Source organism: Diadema antillarum, unplaced genomic scaffold, assembly GCF_040938485.1.
Source record: "Diadema antillarum isolate AM-2024a unplaced genomic scaffold, OU_Dant_1.0 scf00000006, whole genome shotgun sequence".
NCBI lineage: Eukaryota > Metazoa > Echinodermata > Echinoidea > Diadematoida > Diadematidae > Diadema > Diadema antillarum.
This window is the reverse complement of record NW_027270895.1, coordinates 4,237,381-4,260,575: the sequence shown is the minus strand read 5'-3', so window position 1 is coordinate 4,260,575 and position 23,195 is coordinate 4,237,381. Positions and strand designations below refer to the sequence as shown.

The 23,195-nt window shown below is 39.1% G+C and overlaps 1 protein-coding gene across 1 annotated transcript in view; it reads left to right on the top strand.

Annotated features, from left to right (window-relative positions):
• The first annotated feature begins 16,324 nt into the window (after positions 1-16,324).
• The window catches only part of LOC139716205 (WASH complex subunit 5-like), a 69,121-nt gene continuing 62,250 nt past the window's right edge, over positions 16,325-23,195 (top strand). The window contains exons 1-5 of the mRNA XM_071627770.1: positions 16,325-16,436; positions 18,610-18,837; positions 20,001-20,107; positions 20,968-21,052; positions 22,102-22,202. Of these exons, the coding sequence (XP_071483871.1) occupies positions 18,613-18,837; positions 20,001-20,107; positions 20,968-21,052; positions 22,102-22,202 (518 nt within the window). The 5' untranslated portion in view covers positions 16,325-16,436; positions 18,610-18,612. The remainder of the gene's footprint in view (positions 16,437-18,609; positions 18,838-20,000; positions 20,108-20,967; positions 21,053-22,101; positions 22,203-23,195) is intronic.

Genomic DNA, 23,195 nt, shown 5'->3' with positions numbered 1-23,195 from the left:
ACAGTCGTATGTATGTGTTCATAGACTTCTTATATTTTTATGGTACATACCCAAGATATGTATGTAGAACACAGATGCAGAACACAGCCAGATAGTGTGGGTAGATGTCACGAACCTATAAAGAGTCATATCATTGGTTTGAATAAGCACAAATAGCGTGTTATATAAATACTGTATTTTGACGTTGTAAGTCCTTGTCAAATACTAAATATCAGGCAAGAGTATACCTGTCCAATAACTCATACATTTTCTGCAAGGAAATTTAGCAGGCTTTGAAATGACATGAAAGAAGGTTGTTTTAAGATCATCCTGTGAGTTCTACGGGAAAGAGTCTCTTAAGGTGTGAAAATTAGCAATATTGTACATCTTTCAAAATTATCAAGATGATGTATATTTACCAGACACGGGTATGCGTATTAAATGTAATATACCGGAATTGTCATGAATTCTTCGTTTGCGTTTTGACGATTTATACCTTCACATTAAAATCAACATTCAATCCTGGGCCAAATGCACTTAATGATTCGCAAGTCAGTTATTGCATCAGCAGTACTGAGTACTTGGCTTGTTTGTTGTGTGCTGATTACATTCTGTTGCCAAGGTATTGAGATTTCTGAGTTTGTGACTGTCGCATCACTATTCAGAAAGGGAGCAAAAAAAAAACAACAACAACAACAACAACACACACACACACAGACACACACACAAATGAATAAAACAAAGAAAGAAAAAAAAAAAAACAAAGACACAAACATAAAAAAGATGAAAAAAGTTCACTCCGGGTCAAGGTCACATGACCCACATAATGACAGTTTCAATCAAATTTTCAGCCACATCATGTCATTTTAATGGCTATTTTTATCCTATCACAGGGTCATTATTTGTTTTTGTTCACTTGATAGTCAGGATACGATGAGTTCGGGTCTTTGCTCTTTTTCTATACGCTCCACAAGGACGGGCCACGGATAAACAACCAGTGGAGTGAGGTGATAACAGGACGGGAAACAAATTATTAGTGTGTAATGGCGGTATAAATGAATGAATGAATGAGTGAATGAATGAATGAGTGAATGAATGAATGAAGGAAGGAAGGAAGGAAAGAAGGAAGGAAGAAGTGAATGAATAAATGGATGAAAGAAAGAATGAAAGAATGAATGAATAAATAAATAAGTAAATAAAAAAATAATAAATAAACAAATACGTGCATACACAAACATAAATACATACATACATACATACATACATACATACATACATATATGTGCATACATACATACATGCACATACATACACAAACAAAAACAATAATCACTATTGATACGAACGATTCAGTGTAGTAATTTCATTGGAGGGAATCATAAACTGTGCCACGAGGAGACTGCAAAATACAAGCTTAGCTTTTTAGCATGTCTCCTCCATTTCCTACAACTTTAGTTTCAATTCAATTTCCATTGTTTACTTTGCTTTTGTGATGCATAGTATTGTCAACTTCACGTATTTTTCTTTGTTACTACATTGCATTGATGTTGTGTTATTTTGTGTATGAAAATGTTGTTGGAAATGAAATAAATGAAATGAAATGAACTCTCCGCAATATTAAAAAGTTAGTTAACGGTGAAGATTTGCTCAGCAGTTATTTCATAGTGCCTTGATTGTGAAAAAGATGAAACATTGAAAAACAGTGCTTCTGGATATTATGTGAGTTGCCGGGTTTACAACATCAAATTCAACCAACATTGTATTATCTGGTAAAGCATGACAGAAATTGTTTGTCTATAAAGCATGATGATATCATTTTGTGTTAGATATTGTTGGACAGGAATCTCTTTGGCATGAATTCCCAAAACAATTGCGAATTTGATTGTTTTTGTTGTTGTTGTTGTTGTGTTGTTGTTGTTGTTGTTGTTGTTGTAGTTTTGAAGATTATTGTCCTTGACTATGTCAGCAAAGTTCGGAAATCTTGATTGATTGAGCTGATCACAATGTTAACGATTGTTTCGATGTGGTTTGGAGATACAATGCATTACTCTTTATTCTATTATCTTTTCTTTTTATTTGCGTAGGTGGTGATAATCATTTCCACATCATTCCGACATAATGAGACAACATAATAGGGAAGATAGCCTGTTGAAAGAAAAATGTGCATTGCAAATGCATATTGACTTGTGTTGATTCACGATACCCTCAACATCCCTTATAGCTATGAGTGCCCCCCAAAATGAAGATCTAAAGCGTGCCTTATATTTTATAACAAGTTTCTGCTATTTTTCTTCAGATTACCGGTACTTTGATATGCCCACAAAAATCCTTCTAAAATTCTGCCAGTGACATTACATGACAACCGTTGCTTAAGTACTAATGTGATCACACACACACACACACACACACACACACACACACACACACACACACACACACACACACACACACACACACACACACACACACACACAACAAACAAACAAGAAAACATGCAATAATAATGTTCGGTCTACAGCGAACGATGTATTATCATGCGTCTTTTGTTACTCATATCAATATTCTGGCAATGATTGACAGCACTGATGACGTCACATCTGTTTTTTTCATGAATGCTTGGGTAAGCCTATATGGATGTTATTGCGGAGCCTCTTGTTTTTTATAAACACTGACGAGGCTGCTTATAAGGTAGATTTTTAAAAAAACGCACACACACCATTATTAGTGCGATACATGACTGTTGTCATTATTAACATTATTTCCACCATACATTGTTTTACATTATCATCAATATTACTCTAAGTAGAAGTTGTATCTATCATCTCTCATCATCATCATCATCATCATCCCGTAATTTTCTTCTTCATATTGTTCTTGTAGGTGTTGTTGTTGTTGTTGTTGTTGGTGGTGGTGGTGGTAGTCTCCTTCTTTTTTTCTCCTTCTTCTTCTTCTTCTTCTTCTTCTTCTTCTTCTTCTTCTTTATTGTCACTTTAGAGTCCAATTATTATCTATACCAGATGAATGATTCAACCAATCTAACGCAAAGTGAAAGTAGCCAAGACCCGAACAATTTCCACAGGCAGTTTTCCAGGGGGTCCATTTCACAGGGGTTTTCCCTTTCCTAAATCCAAATCTGTTATCTACGTATGAAAGAATAGAGGGTAGTGGTACATCATGGAATGTCTCAACACAATGGGTAGGCCTGCATGTCAGACCAAGGAGGTAATTATGTGTGTGTAACAACTAACAATAGAGGGCGGTGTAGTTTTTTTCTTTGGTTGTAACTTCCTGTTTGTTGGCTTTCTCTCTCCTTCTCCCCCCCCCCCCCCCCCCCCCCCTCCCTCACCCATCTCTCTGACAAGACAATGATTCCTGAAGAATACGTCTGGCCTACTAGTACGGGGGAAGTATAGATGCCTACACAAGGTGAACGCATAAAGGAAACCCAAACCCAGACATTAATTTGGATTGAGTGAAAATAGCACTATAGTAGTAGATCATACTTGATCAGCCGAAGTTTGAGGAAAATCGGACAGTAAATTCGAAAGTTACGATTTTTTTCTTTAATTTTCAGTGCAGTAATTGCTGGATAAGGAGACTACTACAGCTCATGACGTCATTGTGGACAATATTTATGACAATGATAGTGATATTGTATTGATGTATATCTTTTATGTCTATCATGTCTATGTATCTATGTTACAATGCATACGTGTGCCTTGTATATGTATAAGGTATCGATGTAACCGGATATGCATGCAAACAAAACAAATTTCCAGAAACGGACAATAAAATAAAATTGAATTGAATTGAATATAAAGAAAATATAATATGGAGAATTCCACAAAATTTCATTTTTCATGGAAACACATTCCCTCAACAAGCTACTGACATAATATTAATGCATGGGCGTCACCAGGGGGGGTGCGTTGGGTGCGAACGCACCCCCCTTCAGATCCTTTAAAAAAAAAAAAAAAAAAAAATCAGTCTGCGAGCGACCTCAACGCCGGTCGCTAAATAATTAATAATAAATAATTATTTGAATAAAATTTTAAATAATTCTTTTCTATTTTTTTAATATTTTGCACCAGGGACAAAAAAAAAAAAAAAAAATCGTCGGCAAAAACAATTCGCATCCCTGGTTCTGGCAGCACTGATTTTATACATATCTGCTAGTATTCTACAGTGTTTACTATTTATCGACCGTACTGTACATCCATATGATACGGAGCACTTATACACGTTTGCAGCTATGTACGTGTGCTACTTACAAGTATGTAGGGTCTATGTACGTTACTTCTGACCAATCCATATTGCCAGCCCAAGAGCGAGCCTTAGCCTCATTAAAAAAAAATGAAAAACAAAATGGACGAGCAAGCATATCATTTTGCCCACCCCCCCCCCCCCCTCCATAATTCCAGAGACGGGAAGATTTTCTTATCTTTTTTTTTTGACAGAAAAACAAAAACTTACCCCCATAAAAATATTGGAGGGGCAAGCATATTTCAATTTTGCCCCCCCCATAATTAATAATTCCCGAAATGAGAAGATTTTCTTGCTTTTGAAAGAAAACAATAATGTTGCCCCCATAAAAATATTGGAAGGCAAGCGCACCATTTGCCCCACCCCACATAATCATAATTCTCGCGATGAAAAGATTTTCTTGCTTTTTTTGTTAGAATTCCAGCAATCTGTCCAATTATATCACCCAAAAGCAGGGAGGGGCTAAAAGCCAAAGCCAAAAGCTACGGGGGGGGGGGGGGGGGTGCGCCCCCTCCCAATCCGCTGGTTAAAAAAAGACCTACCGAAATGGTAATTCAAGTGTTAGTAAACTGCTTTTGAATGAAAGGGTGATCAAGAAATAAGATATTTTTCTATGATTTCTTTTAACCATAATTAAATAGGTATATAGTGTGAAACACTGTTCAAAAAGCCCGGACCCGACAAAAGATTGTGATTCAGCGTGATTCCTGGTTGCCATTCTGCATATAAGCAGGATGTACAGTGCGCAGTGTATACTCAGTGCATCCGAACGAAGAGTCGCTCGCTGTTGCGCAATGTGATGTAGAATGTACACCTTTGTACCTTACGCTTCGTTATATCAAAGCTAGATCATTGATTTTGCAGTGTTGCTTTGCATACTAGTCTATGATTATAAAAATGTCTTGCATTGCCAATAAAAAGACTTGACCTGGGCTAATTCCTAACTTTTCCATGTATATAATACACACACACACAAACAAACACGCACAATTAGTTTAGGGGACGCTCTAAAGTGCAGATTTTGGACATCATTCCCCCGCTTGGTCACTTCGACGCCACCTCGCTGGTCATACCTCCCCCAGTCATGAACATAAACCCACATCCTTGACTACCAGTGGCGGATCCAGGGGGATGGGCGCACCGGGCGTCCCCCCCCCCCCTTTAATTTCCAAAGCGAAAAAAAAAAATGATGTAGCTTCAAACGGCAGTTTCTGGACAGTAAAATCTCAAAATTTTCAAGCTCACTCGCTCCGCTCGCTCGCATTTTTTTAGTCGTAATGCCATTTTCCTGAAGTTGCTGCCAGTAATTGCCGGCAGTTGAACCTGGTGCGCCCCCCCCCCTTAATTTCCAAAGCGAAAAAATATAGCTACAATCGGCAGTTTTTGGACTGTGAGAATGCCAACATTTTCAAGCTCGCTTGCTCCGCTCGCTCGCATTTAAATTCTCCTGATATTGCTGCCAGTAATTGCCAGCAGTGTGTTGCGCCAGGTACGCCCCCTTAATTTCGAAAGCAAAAAAGCTATAGCTTCAAATGGCAGTTTTTGGACTGTAAAATGTCAAAATTTTCAAGCTTGCTCGCATTTAATCTTTATGCAGTTCACCTGATGTTGCTGCCAGTAATTGCCAGCAGTTGCGCCCCGTGCGCCCCCCCCCCCCGTAATTTCCAAAGCAAAAAAATATGGCTACAAACGGCAGTTTTTGGACTGTAGAATGTCAAAATTTTCAAGCTCGCTCGCTCGCTCGCTTGCATTTAATTGTTATGTAATTCTCCTGATGTTATTGCTGCCAGTAATTACCGGCAGTTGCGCCCGTTGCGCTCCCCACTCCCCCTTTATTTCCAAAGCGAAAATATATAGCTACAATCGGCAGTTTTTGGACTGTGAGAATGCCAACATTTTCAAGTTCGCTTGCTCCGCTCGCTCGCATTTAAATTCTCCTGATATTGCTGCCAGTAATTGCCAGCAGTGTGTTGCGCCAGGTACGCCCCCTTAATTTCGAAAGCAAAAAAGCTATAGCTTCAAATGGCAGGTTTTGGACTGTAAAATGTCAAAATTTCCAAGCTCGCTCTCTTCGCTCGCTCGCATTTAATTACTAGTATTATGCCATTCACCTGATGTTGCTGCCAGTAATTGCCAGCAGTTGCGCCCGGTGCGCCCCCCCCCCCCCCCGCATTTAATTGTTATGCAATTCTCCTGATGTTATTGCTGCCAGTAATTACCGGCAGTTGCGCCCGTTGCGCCCCCACCCCTCCTTTATTTCCAAAGCGAAAAATATGGCTCCAAATGGCAGTTTTTGGACTATAAAATGTCAAAATTTCCAAGCTCGCTCTCTTCGCTCGCTCGCATTTAATTATTATGCCATTCACCTGATGTTATTGCTGCCAGTGATTACCGGCAGTTGCGCCCGTTGCGCCCCCCCCCCCACCCCTCCTTTATTTCCAAAGTGAAAAAATATGGCTACAAACGGAAGTTTTTGGACTGTAAAATTTCAAAATTTTCAAGCTCGCTCTCTTCGCTCGCTCGCGTTTAATTATTATGCCATTCACCTGATGTTGCTGCCAGTAATTGCCAGCAGTTGCACCCGGTGCGCCCCCCCTTAATTTACAAAGCAAAAAAAATATGGCTACAAACGGCAGTTTTTGGACTGTAAAATGTCAAAATTTTCAAGCTCGCTCGCTCCGCTCGCTCGCATCATACAAGTCATTATGCCATTCTCCTGATATCGCTGCCAGTAATTTGTCGTATCAAACCGTCATTCCATAATCCATTTATAGGGGGTACAGTTAACCCCCTCCGGCACTTCCACACCATCATCCCCCCACCCTTGCTCGCTCCCTCGCATACTAACACCCCCCCCCCCATGAAATCCTAGCTACGCCGGTGCCCTTTCCCCGCTTGGTTTCTCTCAAAAAACAGTAAAAGTCTAGGGATTGAGAGCTTCCTATATTCCAAATGTCTGTCCAAAAAATCTCGTAAACATTTAGTGTCAAAACGCACCCCCCTTGAAAAAAAGCTGGTGACGCCCCTGTAATGGTAATATTATTTTCTCTGCTTTCTGAAAGAGGTAAGCCCAGTGCTCTTTCATAATGCTTTAAAAATGCAAATAATTACGTTGAATTTTCGGTATGTTTTCTATACACTGTTCAAGTTCAAGTTCAAATTTATTTCATATTTCCATTTTCTCAATGATGACATTACAAAATTATTGACAACAAAACAAGAGTACAAAATATATACAATCATGTCTTTTGATTGTAGAAGAAAAAGAAAAAGAAAGTATACTTGACACAAATGTACATGGTCACATCGTATGAAAATGTCACTAGTAAGTATAAGAAATATGATGGGGCCTCCATAAAAGCTTTAAAGCTTGTAAAACTATAGGATCCCGAGTTCATAGGCATATAATTTTACACGGAGAACGGATATGTTTGTCTTGACCAACTAAAATTACACCAGTACAAAAAATCGATGAGTAATAAACTAATGAACCACATAGATATCGCACAAACCAGACTGCATACAAATCTCGCAGTGTTTGAATAACAAAAATGGTATATTATTAAAAGATGTATCGGTACCATGAAATCACTTAAATAACTTGGTGCTGCGGACAAGGACAAAAGACTGGGAGCATAAAAAGGTTGCTAAAGGCTTGGTAGTGTGTATCCACTAAGTAATAACTGTTTTAATTTGCTTTTGAAGGTGAATAAAGATAAGGAAGAAGTAATATCTAGAGGGAGATCATTCCAATATCTGGGTCCAGTAAATATAATTGTCTTCTTTGCAAAAATAGTGCGAGTACGGGGAAGGTGATAGTCGTCACTCTGGCGAGTGGGATAACAGTGAATAGAACGATTCCTTTTGAACATGTGGATAAAAACAGATGGTAATTCATTAGTTGTTAGTTTATATATGAAAATTCCGAGATTATAATAAAATAAGTCTGAAATTTTCAGAATTCTGTTTTGATGGAAAAAACAATTGGTACGGGCAAAATATCCGGCGTGGTTTATGATTCTTATTGCACGCTTTTGAATACGGAGAAGGGAATCTAGTAATGATTGAATTGCATTTCCCCACGCCAAAATTCCATAATTGAAGTGTGGAGATATTAAACAAGAATATATACTATGCAAAATATGAACAGGAAAGAAATGTTTGAGCTTATTCAAAATCCCAATATTTCTAGACAAAATTTTACTTACAAAATTAACATGAGTTTTCCAGGATAATTCTTGGTCAATCCAAAGCCCTAAAATCTTTGTGTTATTAACCTGCTTTAAACATAAATCATTTATTTTGATATAAACATTTTGATATAAAAATCATTTATTTTGATGTAAAAATCATTTATTTTGATTTAATATTTGATGATAAAAATCATTTATTTTGATATAAAAATTTTGATATAAAAATCATTTATTTTGATGTTGTCCTTGATGATGTCATGAACTGTAGTAGTCTCCTTGTCCAGCAATGACGGCACCGGAAATTTAAAGATTCATAACTTTTGAACGGAATGTCCAATTTTCCTCAAACTTTCACTGATAAGATCAAATAATTTTGCTGCTCTCACTCTTGAAACAGCATTTATATCTAAGTTTTGTTTTTCTTTTAGGGACATTTATAGTGTAGGATAATATTCATGTGAATTATTATAATAATGATAATAATGACAATAACAATAATGATGATAATAATAATAATAATAATAATAATAATAATAATAATAATAATAATTAATATTATTATTATTGTTATTATTATTATTATTATTGTTATTATTATCATTATCATTATCATTATCATTATTATTATTATCATTATCATTATTATTGTTCCTAACTATCAGTGACTTAATTAACATAATCCAGAACATGAATTTCTTTTATTACTTGGAGCGTCTTCATTCTATGTTGTACTCTGCCTTCTGTTTTAGGCATGACATGGAATGTTTCTCTATTTTTATATACAGATGTAACTGGTCCGTACGTTGCTACACCCAGCCGTTACCTGGCAACAGGGTGTATGCACCTGCAATAGTGTTGTATTTGCACAGTGTGTTATTGTGCAGTGAACGAGGAGTCTCTCTATTTCCCTCTCTCCTGTTCTTTCTCAACATCTTTCATTATCGCTGTCCCCTTCTTCTTTATTTTTCTTTCTTAGCATCACCTGCGTACATGTCCGTGTATGTTTTGTTGTGTAACTGTTTTTGTTGTGTAAAACTAGTTTGTCTTGTTGTAGTTAAGTAAACCGACAGTTGGTTGAAACTGTTTATTTATTTATCTGTGTATGAGACCCCAATATCAAGCTCGGCTTACTGGGGATCCTCCTGTATGGTACCTTGACTTTTTGTTTATTATCATTATGTCTCTTTGTCACAATGATTTGATTACCTGTCATGTGCAAAATCAGCCATGAATTATTATGAATCATGTGTTTATTTCTGAAAGTGTTCAGAGTTGATTATATTGTGCCATACAGAAACAATAAATGAAAATAAAATAAAATGAAATTATTATTATTATTATAATTATAATTATAATTATTATTATCATTAAAACGTGCATCAATAACAACGATAAAACAACAGCAAGAAGATAAAGACACACAGAAAATTCTCGAATGATATTGACTGGTTTGGTTTATTCGTCATGGTCACCATGGTAACGAACTATGAGTCTTTGAGTCGGAAGTGTGTGTGGAAAATGAATAACCAGAAGGCGTCATTCTCGAGCTGGGCAAGAAATTTGCATATTATTTAGTAAGATGCAATTGCATAATATACATGGGCTTATAGATAATGTTTCGCACATTTTATGTATACCAGCATGTATTGTTGTGTCTACCCATTGAGGTATCTTATGCACATTATGTGTGATAATAACTTATCAGGGCAATCCCCCAGCTAATTACTGGTTAGTGACGAGGTTAGAGTAAAGATTAAGGTTTGGGTTTTGAGGTTGGGTTATAGGGCTAGGATTATTTTCAGGATTAGGATTAGGATTAGGGACAGGGGAAAGGACTGGGGTAATCGCCCAGGGGGTAATTGCCCTAAGACCCGTTTCGCACATACTATAGTAACCAGCTTGTATTGTTGTATATTATGCTATGCACGTTGGACTAACCTCATGTGTGGTAATAAACATGCAACTTGCATGTGTTGTATAATTTGCATGGAAAGGTGCCAGGGCGATTGGAAAATAAATTTCAGCTTCATTTAACTCCATCTTTTGTGCCTGATGGCCAATTAATTGTGATGAGATAATTTTTGGTCTTACAGCAAGAAAAGGACCTGATGTGTTATTTTTTTTTTCGTTTTTTTTTAGTTGATGATACCACATCCGGTTTGAAAGCAGGGTAAGGGAAAGAACGAATTGCTGTGCAGGGGGAGGGGGAGGGGGAGGGGGAGGGGAGGGGGAGCACATGATAATTTAGTAGAATACAATACACTTTATCACAATTACAACCTGTATCTCGTCAATGCTCGTATCATAGAGGGAGTATTTTGTCCACTGTTAATTCCTTTCGTGAACGACGAATGTACCGAAAAGCAAGTTAGCCTTCCAGGCATCTTATCCAGTTCCTCCTGACTCCACCTCCCCTCCTCCTCCTCCTCCTCTCCTCCTCCTCCCCCTCCTCCTCCTCCCCTCCTCCTCCTCCTCCTCCCCTCCTCCTCCTCCTCCTCCTCCTCCTCCCCTCCTCCTCCTCCTCCTCCTCCTCCTCCTCCTCCTCCTCCTTCTTCTTCTTCTCCTCTTCCTCCTTCTCTTCCTCCTACTTCACCCCCGCTCCTCTTCTCTTTGTACTTTTCCCTTTTCCCTCCTCCTTCCCTCACTTCCTTCTAATTCCTTCTCCTTTTCTTCCTCAACTGCAGTAAGCGATAGACACATTATACTAGTAATTGTCTTTTCCTTCCCCAAAAATAAGGAACAGCTTTCGTCGTTGCTGGACACTGTATTCAGTACACGATAAGCATTCTTTATATTTAAACGTTTATAACCATCAAACTTCGTAACTCTAACGTCCCAGATTTTCTATATAGCATGAGGCTCTGCCAGACATTAGACTTTATTTTTTTTTTTAGTTCGTTTCCTTGCATTGCTATTTGTTTATTTTGTTTTGGTGATTTGTTTCCTTGTTTGTTTTGTTTTGTTGTTGTTGTTGTTTTGTTCAACTTTATTTTTGTTTTTGTTTTATGTTTGTTGTTTTGTTTTGCTTGTTTTGTTTTGCTTGTTTGTTGTTTTGTTTTTGTTTTTGTTTTTGTTTTTGTTTTGTTTTTCAGTAATCTTGGATATATGACAAAGAGTTACTTCAACAATATGCCTCTTCCGTGAAATTTAAGTTTGGGAATTGTATATAAGTTCAAGATAAATAGGCCTATCTATAGCTCTTTCGCATCTCCGTAATGCTGTTGCTGATAAACATTATGAACACTTCCTTGCAAGCTAATGCGCTATGTAGGCTTAAGGTACATAAAATTGACAAGAAGCTAACTTTGGGTTTAGCTCCCATTCATGATATAGGCCGATAAGGAGTCATTTCCGTGCTGCATTCTTACCGGTATAGTGTGTACTGTCTGCCGCCTTAACCACGAAAGAGAGAAGTTTATATGAAGAATAGGACATTGGGGAAACATGCCATAATAGAATCGTTTATGTAGGCCTACAGGTTGTGTCCAATAAATAATAGGATCGCCTTATTTACATAATTATTATAGGATTATTTAGCGTGCATAATATGTATGAAGGACCGTAAACTCGAATGCTTTGTAATCAAAGATCAGGGGCGTCACCAGCTTTTTTTCAAGGGGGGTGCGTTTTGACACTTAATGTTTACGAGATTTTTTTGGACAGACATTAATATAGGAAGCTCTCAATCCCTAGACTTTTACTGTTTTTTGAGGGAAACCAAGCGGGGAAAGGGCAACGGCGCGCCGGTAGTTCATCGGGGGGGGGGGGGGGGGGGGGAGGGTGTGGAAGTGCCGGAGAGGGTTGCATCCCTTATAAATGGATTATGGAATGACGGTGTGAAACGACAAATTACTGGCAGGGGCATGAGGGGAATGGCATAACGACTACATACGAGCGAGCGGAGCGAGCGAGCTTGGAAATTTTGACATTTTACAGTCCAAAAAACTGCCGTTTGTAGCCATATTTTTTTTTTGCTTTGTAAATTAGGGGGGCGCACCGAGCGCAACTGCTGGCAATTACTGGCAGCAATATCAGGTGAATGGCATGATAATTAAAAAAATGCGAGCGAGCAAAGAGAGCGAGCTTGGAAATTTTGACATTTTGCAGTCCCAAAACTGCCATTTGGAGCCATATTTTTTCGCTTTGGAAATAAAGGAGGGGTGGGGCGCAACGGGCGCAACTGCCGGTAATTACTGGCAGCAACATCAGGAGAATTGCATAACGACTACATACGAGCGAGCGAGCGAGCGAGCTTGAAAATTTTGACATTTTACAGTCCCAAAACTGCCGTTTGTAGCCATAATTTTTTGCTTTGTAAATTAAGGGGGGTCGCACCGAGCGCAACTGCTGGCAATTACTGGCAGCAATATCAGGTGAATGGCATAATGATTAAATGCGAGCGAGCAAAGAGAGTGAGCTTGGAAATTTTGACATTTTATAGTCCCAAAACTGCCATTTGGAGCCATATTTTTTCGCTTTGGAAATAAAGGAGGGGTGGGGGCGCAACGGGCGCAACTGCCGGTAATTACTGGCAGCAACATCAGGAGAATTGCATAACAACTAAATGCGAGCGAGCGAGCTTAAAAATTTTGACATTATTTTTACAGTCCCAAAACTGCCGTTTGTAGCCGTATTTTTTTTTTGCTTTGGAAATTAAGGGGCGCACCAGGCGCAACTGCTGGCAATTACTGGCAGCAACATCTGGTGAATGGCATAACAATTAAATGCGAGCGAGCGAAGAGAGCGAGCTTGAAAATTTTGACATTTTACAGTCCCAAAACTGCCATTTGGAGGCATATTTTTTCGCTTTGGAAATAAAGGAGGTGGGGGGGGGGGGGAGGTTCACCGGGCGCAACTGCCGGCAATTACTGGCAGCAACATCAGGAGAATTGGGTAACAATTAAATGCGAGCGAGCGAGCTTGAAAATTTGACATTTTACGGTAAAAAACAAACTGCCGTTTGTAGGTTTTCTTCGCTTTAGAATTTAAGGGGGCCCATCGGGCGTAACTGCTGGCAAATACTGGCAGCAATATCAGGAGAGCATAATGATTACATTCGAGCGAGCAGAACGAACGAGCTTGAAAATTTTACATTTTACAGTCCCAAAACTGCCGTTCTTTTCTTAGCCATATTTTTTCGCTTTGGAAATTAAGGGGGAAGGGCACCGGGCGGAACTGCTGGCAATTACTGGCAGCAACATCAGGTGAATTGCATAACGATTAAATGCGAGCGAGCGAAGAGAGCGAGCTTGAAAATTTTACATTTTACAGTCCAAAAACTGCCGTTCTTAGCCACATTTTTTCGCTTTGGAAATTAAGGGGGGCGCACCGGGCGCAACGGCAGGCAATTACTGGTAGGCTATGTAGCAACATCAGAAGAATGGCATAAAGATTAAATGCGAGCGAACGGAGTGAGCGAGCTTGAAAATTTTGACATTCAGTCCCCAAATTGCCGTTTGTAGCTATAATTTTTCGCTTTGGAAATTAAGGGGGGGCGCACCAGGCGCAACTGCCGGCAATTACTGGCAGCAACTTCAGGAGAATGACATTACGACTAAATGCGAGCGAGAGGAGCGAGCGAGCTTGAAAATGTTGACATTTTACTGTCCAAAAACTGCCGTTTGAAGCTATATTATCATTTTTTTCGCTTTGGAAATTAAAGGGGGGGGGGGCGGACGCCCGGTGCGCCCGGTGCGCCCCTCCCCCTGGATCCGCCACTGGTAGTCAAGGGTGTGGGTTTATGTTCATGACTGGGGGAGGTATGACCAGCGAGGTGGCGTCGAAGTGACCAAGCGGGGAAAGGATATCCAAATCTGCACTTTAGAGCATCCCCTAAACTAATTGTGCGTGTTTGTTTGTGTGTGTGTATTATATGTACATGGAAAAGTTAGGAATTAGCCCAGGTCAAGTCTTTTTATTGGCAATGCAAGACATTTTTACATATATAGACTAGTATGTAAAGCAACACTGCAAAAGCAGTGATCTAGCTTTGATATAACGAAGCTTAAGGTACAAAGGTGCTGTACATTCTACATCACATTGCGCAACATTGTAGCGACTCTTCGTTCGGATGTACTGAGTACACTGCGCACATCCTGCTTATATGCAGAATGCCAACCAGGAATCACGCTGAATCACAATCTTTTGTCGGGTCCGGGCTTTTTGAACAATGTTTCACACTATATACCTATCTAATTATGGTTAAAAGAAATCATAGAAAAATATCTTATTTCTTGATCACCCTTTCATTCAAAAGCAGTTTACTAACACTTGAATTACTATTTCGGTATAAGTCTTTTTTTTTTGACCAGCGGATTATGAGGGGGCGCACCCCCCCCCCCCCCCCCCCCCGTAGTTACGCCACTGCTTTTGGGTGAAATAATTGGACAGATTTCTTAAATTCTAACAAAAAAGCAAGACAATCTTTTCATCGCGGGAATTATGATCATGTGGGGTGGGGCAAATGGTGCGCTTGCCTTCCAATATTTTTATGGGGGCAACATTTTTGTTTTATTTCAAAAGCACGAAAATTTCTCATTTCGGGAATTATTAATTATGGGGGGGGGGGCAAAATTAGAATATGCTTGCCCCTCCAATATTTTATGGGGGTAACTTTGTTTTTCGGTCCAAAAAAAAAAAGATAAGAAAATCTTCTCGTCTCTGGAATTATGGAGGGGGGGGGGGACGGGCAAAATAATATGCTTGCCCCTCCATTTTTTTCATCTTTTTTTAATGAGGCTAAGGCTCGCTCTTGGGCTGGCAATATGGATTGGTCAGAAGTAATGTACATAGACCCTACTATAAGTAGCACACGTACATGCAAACGTGTATAAGTGCTCGGTATCGTAGGGATGTACAGTACGGTCGATAAATAGTAAACACTGTAGAATACTAATAGATATGTATAAAATCAGTGCTGCCAGAACCAGGGGTGCGAATTGATTTTTTTTTTTTTTTGTGTGTGTGTGTGTGTGTGTGTCCCTGGTGCAAAATATTAAAAAAAAAAAAAATAGAAAAGAGTAATTATTTAGCGTCCGGCGTTGAGGTCGCTCGCAGACTGATTTTTTTTTTTTTTTTTTTTTTTTTTTTTTTTTTTTTTTTTTTTTTAAGGATCTGAAGGGGGGTGCGTTCGCACCCAACGCACCCCCCCTGGTGACGCCCATGAAGATGCGGTATGTATAGAGTGAGTGATCTCAAAGTCCATTAGACCTCCAATATTTGGTGTTATTTCTGAGAAAAGTTAATGATTGCTTTCGTGCTATTAATTTGCGAAATTTCTCTTTCCCTTCTATGTAAACAATAAACACACGTGATGCTTAGGCCTATACATTCTAACGTTTCCGTTGAGTTCCCGCAATACCCAATTAAGATACTGTCCTATTATACACCTACATGCAACACCCAAACACTATATAAAAAAAGACACGTATTCATCTACACATACATGCGAATATTGTTTGCATTTCAGCTGCTCTTGATTACGTTCAGAGCATTATTGTTCATCTAAGGGATCGAATTAAAAAACATGGATCAGGAGAAGATGGAAATGAGGAGAAGAAGGTGAAGAAGTTGAAGAGGAACAAGAAGGAAGAGCTTATAAAGAAGAAGAAGAAGAAGAAGAAGAAGAAGAAGAAGAATTGAAGAAGAAGAAGAAGAAGAAGAAGAAGAAGAAGAAGAAGAAGAAGAAGAAGAAGAAGAAGAAGAAGAAGAAGAAGAAGAGTTCAATAAGAAGAAGGATTAAGAAGAAGATGAGGAAGAGTGGGAGGAGGAGAGCAAGAACATGAACAAGAAAGAGGAAAGAGAGGAGGGAAAGTTGAACTTGAAGCATCTCATGATTGAATCGATCGTTGCAGAACAGAGATGATCGATTTATCGGTGATTTGTCTTCACATGACCCAAAATGGCTGCACCCTGGAGACTTAGGAGATAGTCTTTGTCTTTCGCAGAATTTGTCTACCGAGGTGTCTTTTGGAGAGTTAGAAGAACGTCCGATTATTAGCTGTGAGTACCTTTTGCCTCTTTGGCAAAATTCACTCATTTTTGATCAAATAAGAAGATATCTGAATAAGTTTTAGGCATGTCAGTTTGCGGGGGCGTAACCTGGAAGTCGTTTGTAGTTCAGTCCCACTCGTTGAATTGCGAGTGGTGTAAAGCTTGAAGTGGCTCTTGATAATTATAAACTCAACGCACAGGCCACGGGCCAAAAAAAAAATAAATAAATAAATAAAAAATGATTATGAGTAACATTATCACAGACTATCAGCACAGCTAGACCCTCTAGACTAGACTAGTCCGACAGACACAGACTGAACACTTATTCAGACTGATGATATTGTTAGTCTTTTGTTTACCTTTCTGTAGTAGGCCTAGCTAGAGTGTAGATCTGCTGTAAATTTAACGTTAGATTCCACCTCTTGCAGCAGTGGTGCAGTGCACATCTTGTAAATTTGGCAATTGTGCACTTTGCTTTACGGCCCTATATTATCGGTACCTCATTCGCCGTATGCCAGGGTGATATCCCATGAACCACCACGCACTGATCAGCTGGTGAGCTTCTCTTGCTTCATGGACCGCCGTTTGACAAGTGATAAGGTCACTAAAAGCCCGCCTCATGCCTCACTCACTGCTCTTCTGCAGAGCTAGCTGATGCATCGAACACTGTGCAAACGTGATTTCGCGTTCCTTTGCTCGCTCCGCTGCAGGATTATCGAGCTGTACATTATTACATATTCCATCGCAGAAAATTGCCATGATCATGGCGCAAAGTGTGAGAAAGTTGGCAGTAGTCTGTGATAAAAGATTCAATTTTTGAACATCCTACTCCTAGCTCGCGCCAGCTCGCCACAACAGTTACGTGAATATTTTCATGCCTCTTCATCCCCATCCATCCCGATCCGACCCCATCACAAATCGCACAAACCAACCACACGGGCGAGGCTTGTGTGTGTGTGTATGTGTCCATGTAGTGGCTGCCCGTAAATCGGTAGCTATACACACTTAGCACAGCGTCTGGTAAGGCTCGTTAAACGGTAACTGTGTAGACGGAATTAACACTAACAGACTGATGAATCGGGGTAAGATTTTGGTTTTTTTATTATCATTTCGCAGAATAATTTCACCGAGGCCACGAGTGGACATATGTTCTCTGCAATAGGTTAATTAGCGATTTCCTGCTTAAGATATAACGCAAAATTCATTCATTTAAAATCATGATTGAAGCACGGAAGTTTACCACTCGTTGTGTTCCGTTGTGTGCCAATGCACAGCACCCTGTTTGTCTAGGGTCTGCTCGCACTCGATCACGCCGCGCCGCACGGGGAAGGGCGTTAGAGCAACCATGTGGCGTACCGTAAGAGCTTTTATTACGCACAACGCACGTTGACACATCCACACCAAAGAGGTTAGAACCTCTGTCATCCACACACACTGCATGCATCCCAACGCGAAATCTCACACACATGTACACAGTACAGTGCCGGAAGACCCACTGTCGACCCGCGGTGCCTGATAGGTACTCGAATTCGCCCGCACTGCTCGATTAGGGTAAAATCTCGCACCGATAATATAGGGCCGTAAAGTGCACAATTGCCGTAAATTTAATTATTTGTTGTAACTTGTAAACTTTAGATATTAGAATTTAGGGCCTACATTTTAATTTCTCATGAACAGCTGATTATTAACAGAATTAGATTAAAGACAGTCTACACCATTGTAATTAACACCCTTGAGCTGAGTCAAGTTATTTTCCAGTATCATTCATGGGTAGACTTTAAGTTTAAGATGGTTGTCAAAATTTAAGATGAATATCAATCATTGCAACTTCATAATTTCATTAGTCTGAATAAAATCTGACATGTTTTTAGATATAAAACATAGTTTGTAAGATATTGACTTTGATCAGTGTCTGCAGTTTTATCAGCAATAAATGCAACATCAGAGACATCATACACTTGTATAGGGCCTATTATAGACAACAATTACAATGTGGAAATTAAGATACAATACATGTATCTATATGTGGACACAAAATATTTATTTAAGTGCCAGAAACCTTTGAACCCACTAGGATCAACTAAGTATTATGATCTATTGTATAGTACCGGTAATGTATTTAGCAGGTCAAAATTTGTTATCATTATTTAGTTATGAATTGTTGCTCTCGTTTTCCATCCAGAAAATGGCTGACTTTTTGGCAGAAAACAATCAGTGTGGCCAGACCATACTAAAGCTTGTGTCACGAGGGAACGCCATCATAGCTGAACTGCTACGCTTGTCTGTCTTTGTGCCGCCAGTGTTCCGTCTGGACAATAAGCATGATCAGATGAAATATGGAGACATTCTATTTGATTTCTCCTATTTCAAGTCATTTGATTACTATGACCATCGCATTGACTCCAGGCCGGTAAGCACACTAGCAACTTTATATTTGCCTCAGCTCATTAAATTACTATCTCATTATTAATTATTTTTCCTACATGTACCTTCTTTAATTTCAATTTCATTTTTGATGTACATTTGACACGCATGTGTGAATATACAAAACAAGATATACTGTAACTCATTTCGAAGAATACAATAAGAAAATGAGACTGAAATCTTGCATAAAACTACATTTTCCTCCCCTACCCCCTACCCCACCCCAATTTACATACTGCTCAAGACAGTTTTGTCTATTTAGCAGTCAAAAGAATTACCGTATGCATTCATTGATACTACAACACAGGTGACAGAAACACTCTTTTGTGAGCATGATTATCTTTAAGCATTCAATAGCTTGAACAATGTAAAATCGATAATAATATAAAACAAACAAGACTCTCATGCATCCCTATCATCAGCATGGCCAAATCTCAAGAGACCTTCCTCTATTTATATTGCTGCATGAAGTAATTTAAACTGAAATTCCCTATTTTTTGTTAAAAGTACTGTAATTCTAGCCCTTAAATGGTATACAAATGATGCCCAGGTCTGAGTGCTTCAGGAATTGTGTGCATAAGGTCATTATGGAGTGCTTCTCCCATGAGACAAGGCAAAGCCAAGCACTTGGGTTTAGGCTAAATTACATAGTTACCGCATGCACACTATTACTACTGATGCATGAAAAACTTGTGCATCATCTGTTTTATAAACTTATAAATGGGGACAATTTTTTTGCCAGAAATCCATTCTTTTTATCATGTAACTTGATGGCAAATGTACTGGATGCATTTCCTTGTGGCTTGCCATAGATGGCATCTTTTTTTTTTCTTTTTTTTTTCAACTGGACAAAATTTACTGGATGCGTGCTTTTAGCTACTGGACAAATTTATGTATGAATGCATGGTTAATGAGTGCGCAAACGCTTGCTTAGTGCGCGAACTCTTCCTACAGGTGCATGAAAACATACATGTTTACAGTGCAGTGGCTGTTGTCACTGAGGCAGCATGTGGCCATAAAAAATCAACATACCACTCTCAACCAATGAGATATCAGGATTACCCGTTCTTTAATGACTATCACGTGATCTGATGTATGAAATGGTTAAGTTTTCTGAATCCGTGCTACCATATGTACTTAATTTGACAGGAGCTGCAAGACCTGGATGAGATGTTCAGGGAGAACCACATGGAGATCCTCCGCCGCTTCTACCTCGCCTTTGAGAGCATCCACAAATATGTCATGGACCTCAACAGGTATATGCAAATCAATCAGTCAATAAAAAGAATTAAAAAAAAAACCAACAACTACAAGGAAAAATTAACACATTCAGAGAACCAGAAATAAAAAAACAACAAATAATCAGAGTAGTAAGAGATTATGCCAAGGAGTAAAGGTGTTGTAGTATCTCCCATGCATTTCAACTTCCCAGTAACTACAAACTCTGGTTTTTTTTTCTTTGTGTGTGTGTGTGTGTGTGTGTGTGTGTGTGTGTGTGTGTGTGTGTGTGTGTGGTTTTTATTAATTTTTTTCCTGTGGGCTTCGCTTTGGAGAGAGCAAGAGTAGACAATCAAAGATTATTTGATGTGCTGAGTGCTGAAAATGTTCCAGTGCATGTAATCAATGATCAAACTGTTTCTTTCCTAGATGAAGTGTAGCAATATTTGAATTATAACAAAATTGCAATTCATATTGTTTTCATTACATGTTTTTTTTTTCCTTTTCTCATCTCCCATAATACTGGGTACATTACTTCATCAGTTCAATGTGCAATGTATTTAACTTTAGTGCACTTTAGTAACTATAGTATTGGCTTCAAAGTCTAGTAGAAGTACAGAATTTTTTTTACACTGTGCCTTCCCTAGACAATTTTATAGATAATAATTGTATTTGATGGCTTTAGTTTGTGGAATACCAGGGAATACTGCACTCATTGGGGCCAACATTCCGTGGTATCCCATTCGTTGCCATCCAGTACCACATGGTGTATGTAACCAAAAGGCTCCATTCGAAAGGTACTGTGGAATGTTTCAGAAATCATTGTGTCAGATTTTATCTGAAGTCTTTTCCAAGCATGCAGACATTGCCCTTTAACTTCTTGCTTCCATTTCTGCAGATTTCTTGAGGAATTGGATGAAGGAGTGTTCATCCAGCAGACCCTTGAGACGGTATTACTGAATGAAGATGGCAAACAACTCATGGTGAGTTTTAGTGCCCTCCATGTAGATGTCTTCTTTTAACCCATTGAGGACCAGCTGATTTTGCTACAACATGCATTTCCCATAGACACCTGCCCGAGTATACTCGGGACTCGTCCTCAACGGGTTAAACGTATTTGAAGACGATGGCAAAGAAGGAGGAAGATGATATGAATATGATGAAGGAGGAAGGTAATATGATGGAGAAGAGAGTGAAGAGGATGAAGATGAAATGAAGATGAAGACAAAGATGAAAAGGAAAAGGAAGGAGGAGGAGAGGGTGAAAGAACAGATGACTGATTGCTCTATTTGTGGAATACGGGTCAAGTGCAATTACCCCCTGGGCAGTTACCTCGGACCCTCCCCGTGGCCCTAATCCTAATCTTGAACCTAATCGTGACCTAACCCAAACTCCTCACCCTAAACCTAACCCATACCCTAATCTTTACTCTTACCTAACCATTAACCAGTATTCGGGGGGGGGGGGGGGGGGGGGGGGGGGGGGGGGGCAATTGCCCTCAGGGGGTAATTGCCGGGATATGGTGGAATACGTACCCACTCAGAACCTACATGTAGTTAGCTTTTTTTTTTCCATGCCAGTTGATACATTGTATTTCACAGTGAGTAGAAGTGCCTGTAAATTTGACATTGGTGGAAAATTCACAATTCTATTCGTACTGTTCTTTCCACTTACAATAATATGCCTGTGCAGAATTAGAGCTGTAAATGCAGCACTTGCAGCAATCTGCAGATAAAACTTTGCGAATACATATATGTACTAGGTTTATCCATGTTGAGATGTTTGTGTTTATTTATTTTTGAGTTCATTTTAGGTAGTGCATCATTGCAAACAGTGTATGTTCAATGATACAACTTGTATTCTACTCATAGCTTTCGTGAATGTTGAAGGTTAAGTTCTTATTTGTAATTTTGTTTAGGAATACAAATGTACATCAGTGAGGAATCTAAGCACTAGAACGATAATTTGAAAACACCCTGCATTTTGCCATCATACTCAAATATTGACGATTTTGACCTCTTTTATTTTTCAGTGTGAAGCGCTCTACCTCTATGGCTGCATGCTGCTTGTTGTTGATATGAGAATTGAAGGCAGGGTTCGGGAGAGGATGCTCGTCTCCTATCACAGATACAGGTGCGTTCACACTCACCTATTGCTGGAAAATCCCAATGATGACAATAGCTGTTGTAACGCTCTGCAAAACTATGTATGCATAGTTTCACCACCCGGTATTTTGCTTCGCTTTAATAGTTTGGGCAGTGTGACTGCAAACTTCCTGAGAAGTGCCTGTCAAGTTTCTAGCGAAACTGCCTGCTTGCACTTGGGAAGGTTCTCACATCTCACAAAGCTAAACATAGCTTTGTGTAATCTGACCATGGCACGGCTGATGCTTGGAGGAGTTTGTCATGTGATTAGATCCACTTTATGTTGTTTACGCACAGAGCACGTTTTTTTGCCTGCTGTTACATGTTTGCCTATTTTGATATTCAAGAAGGACGCACATTTTTTGCTCGTGTGGAGTTTGAAACTATGAGTAGTTTTGCATCACACAAACTGCATTATATGCATACTTTTGTCAGTAGTGTGACCACATGCTCAAACTTCTGAAAGTTATTGAAAAATAAGCTATACATAGTTTAGCGCAGTGTGACCGTGTTTAATGAGACTTGGTGCTCTTGAAGCTTGTAAAACCTGTAGAAGGTTGTTACAGTCATGGAAAAGAAAGCGTGGACCAGTGGTTTGTTGTGCACTTTACTAATAAAAAGAGGACTACTGGGTACCTTTCTGATAACACAGGACTGATAATTACACATGGCATTTGATTCTAGGACCAACTGTGCTATGAAGGGTGTGAATCTGAACTGGTTATCCATTAAAAAAAGAAAAGAGCATTTAGTTATGTTTGTATTTTAATGATAAAATAATCATATCCATTTGAATATGGCAAGAAAAGCTCATTTGCATTGACTTTGTACACAAAATTATGCTTGCAACTGATTGAAAAATTGCCCTACATTGATGTAAATGAGCACTGAATTGATCAGTGTTTTAGTAGTAGCCATGATAAAAAATCATGGGCATACATACTCAACAGAAGAATTTCAGGAATTTGAAATTTCGTTTGTG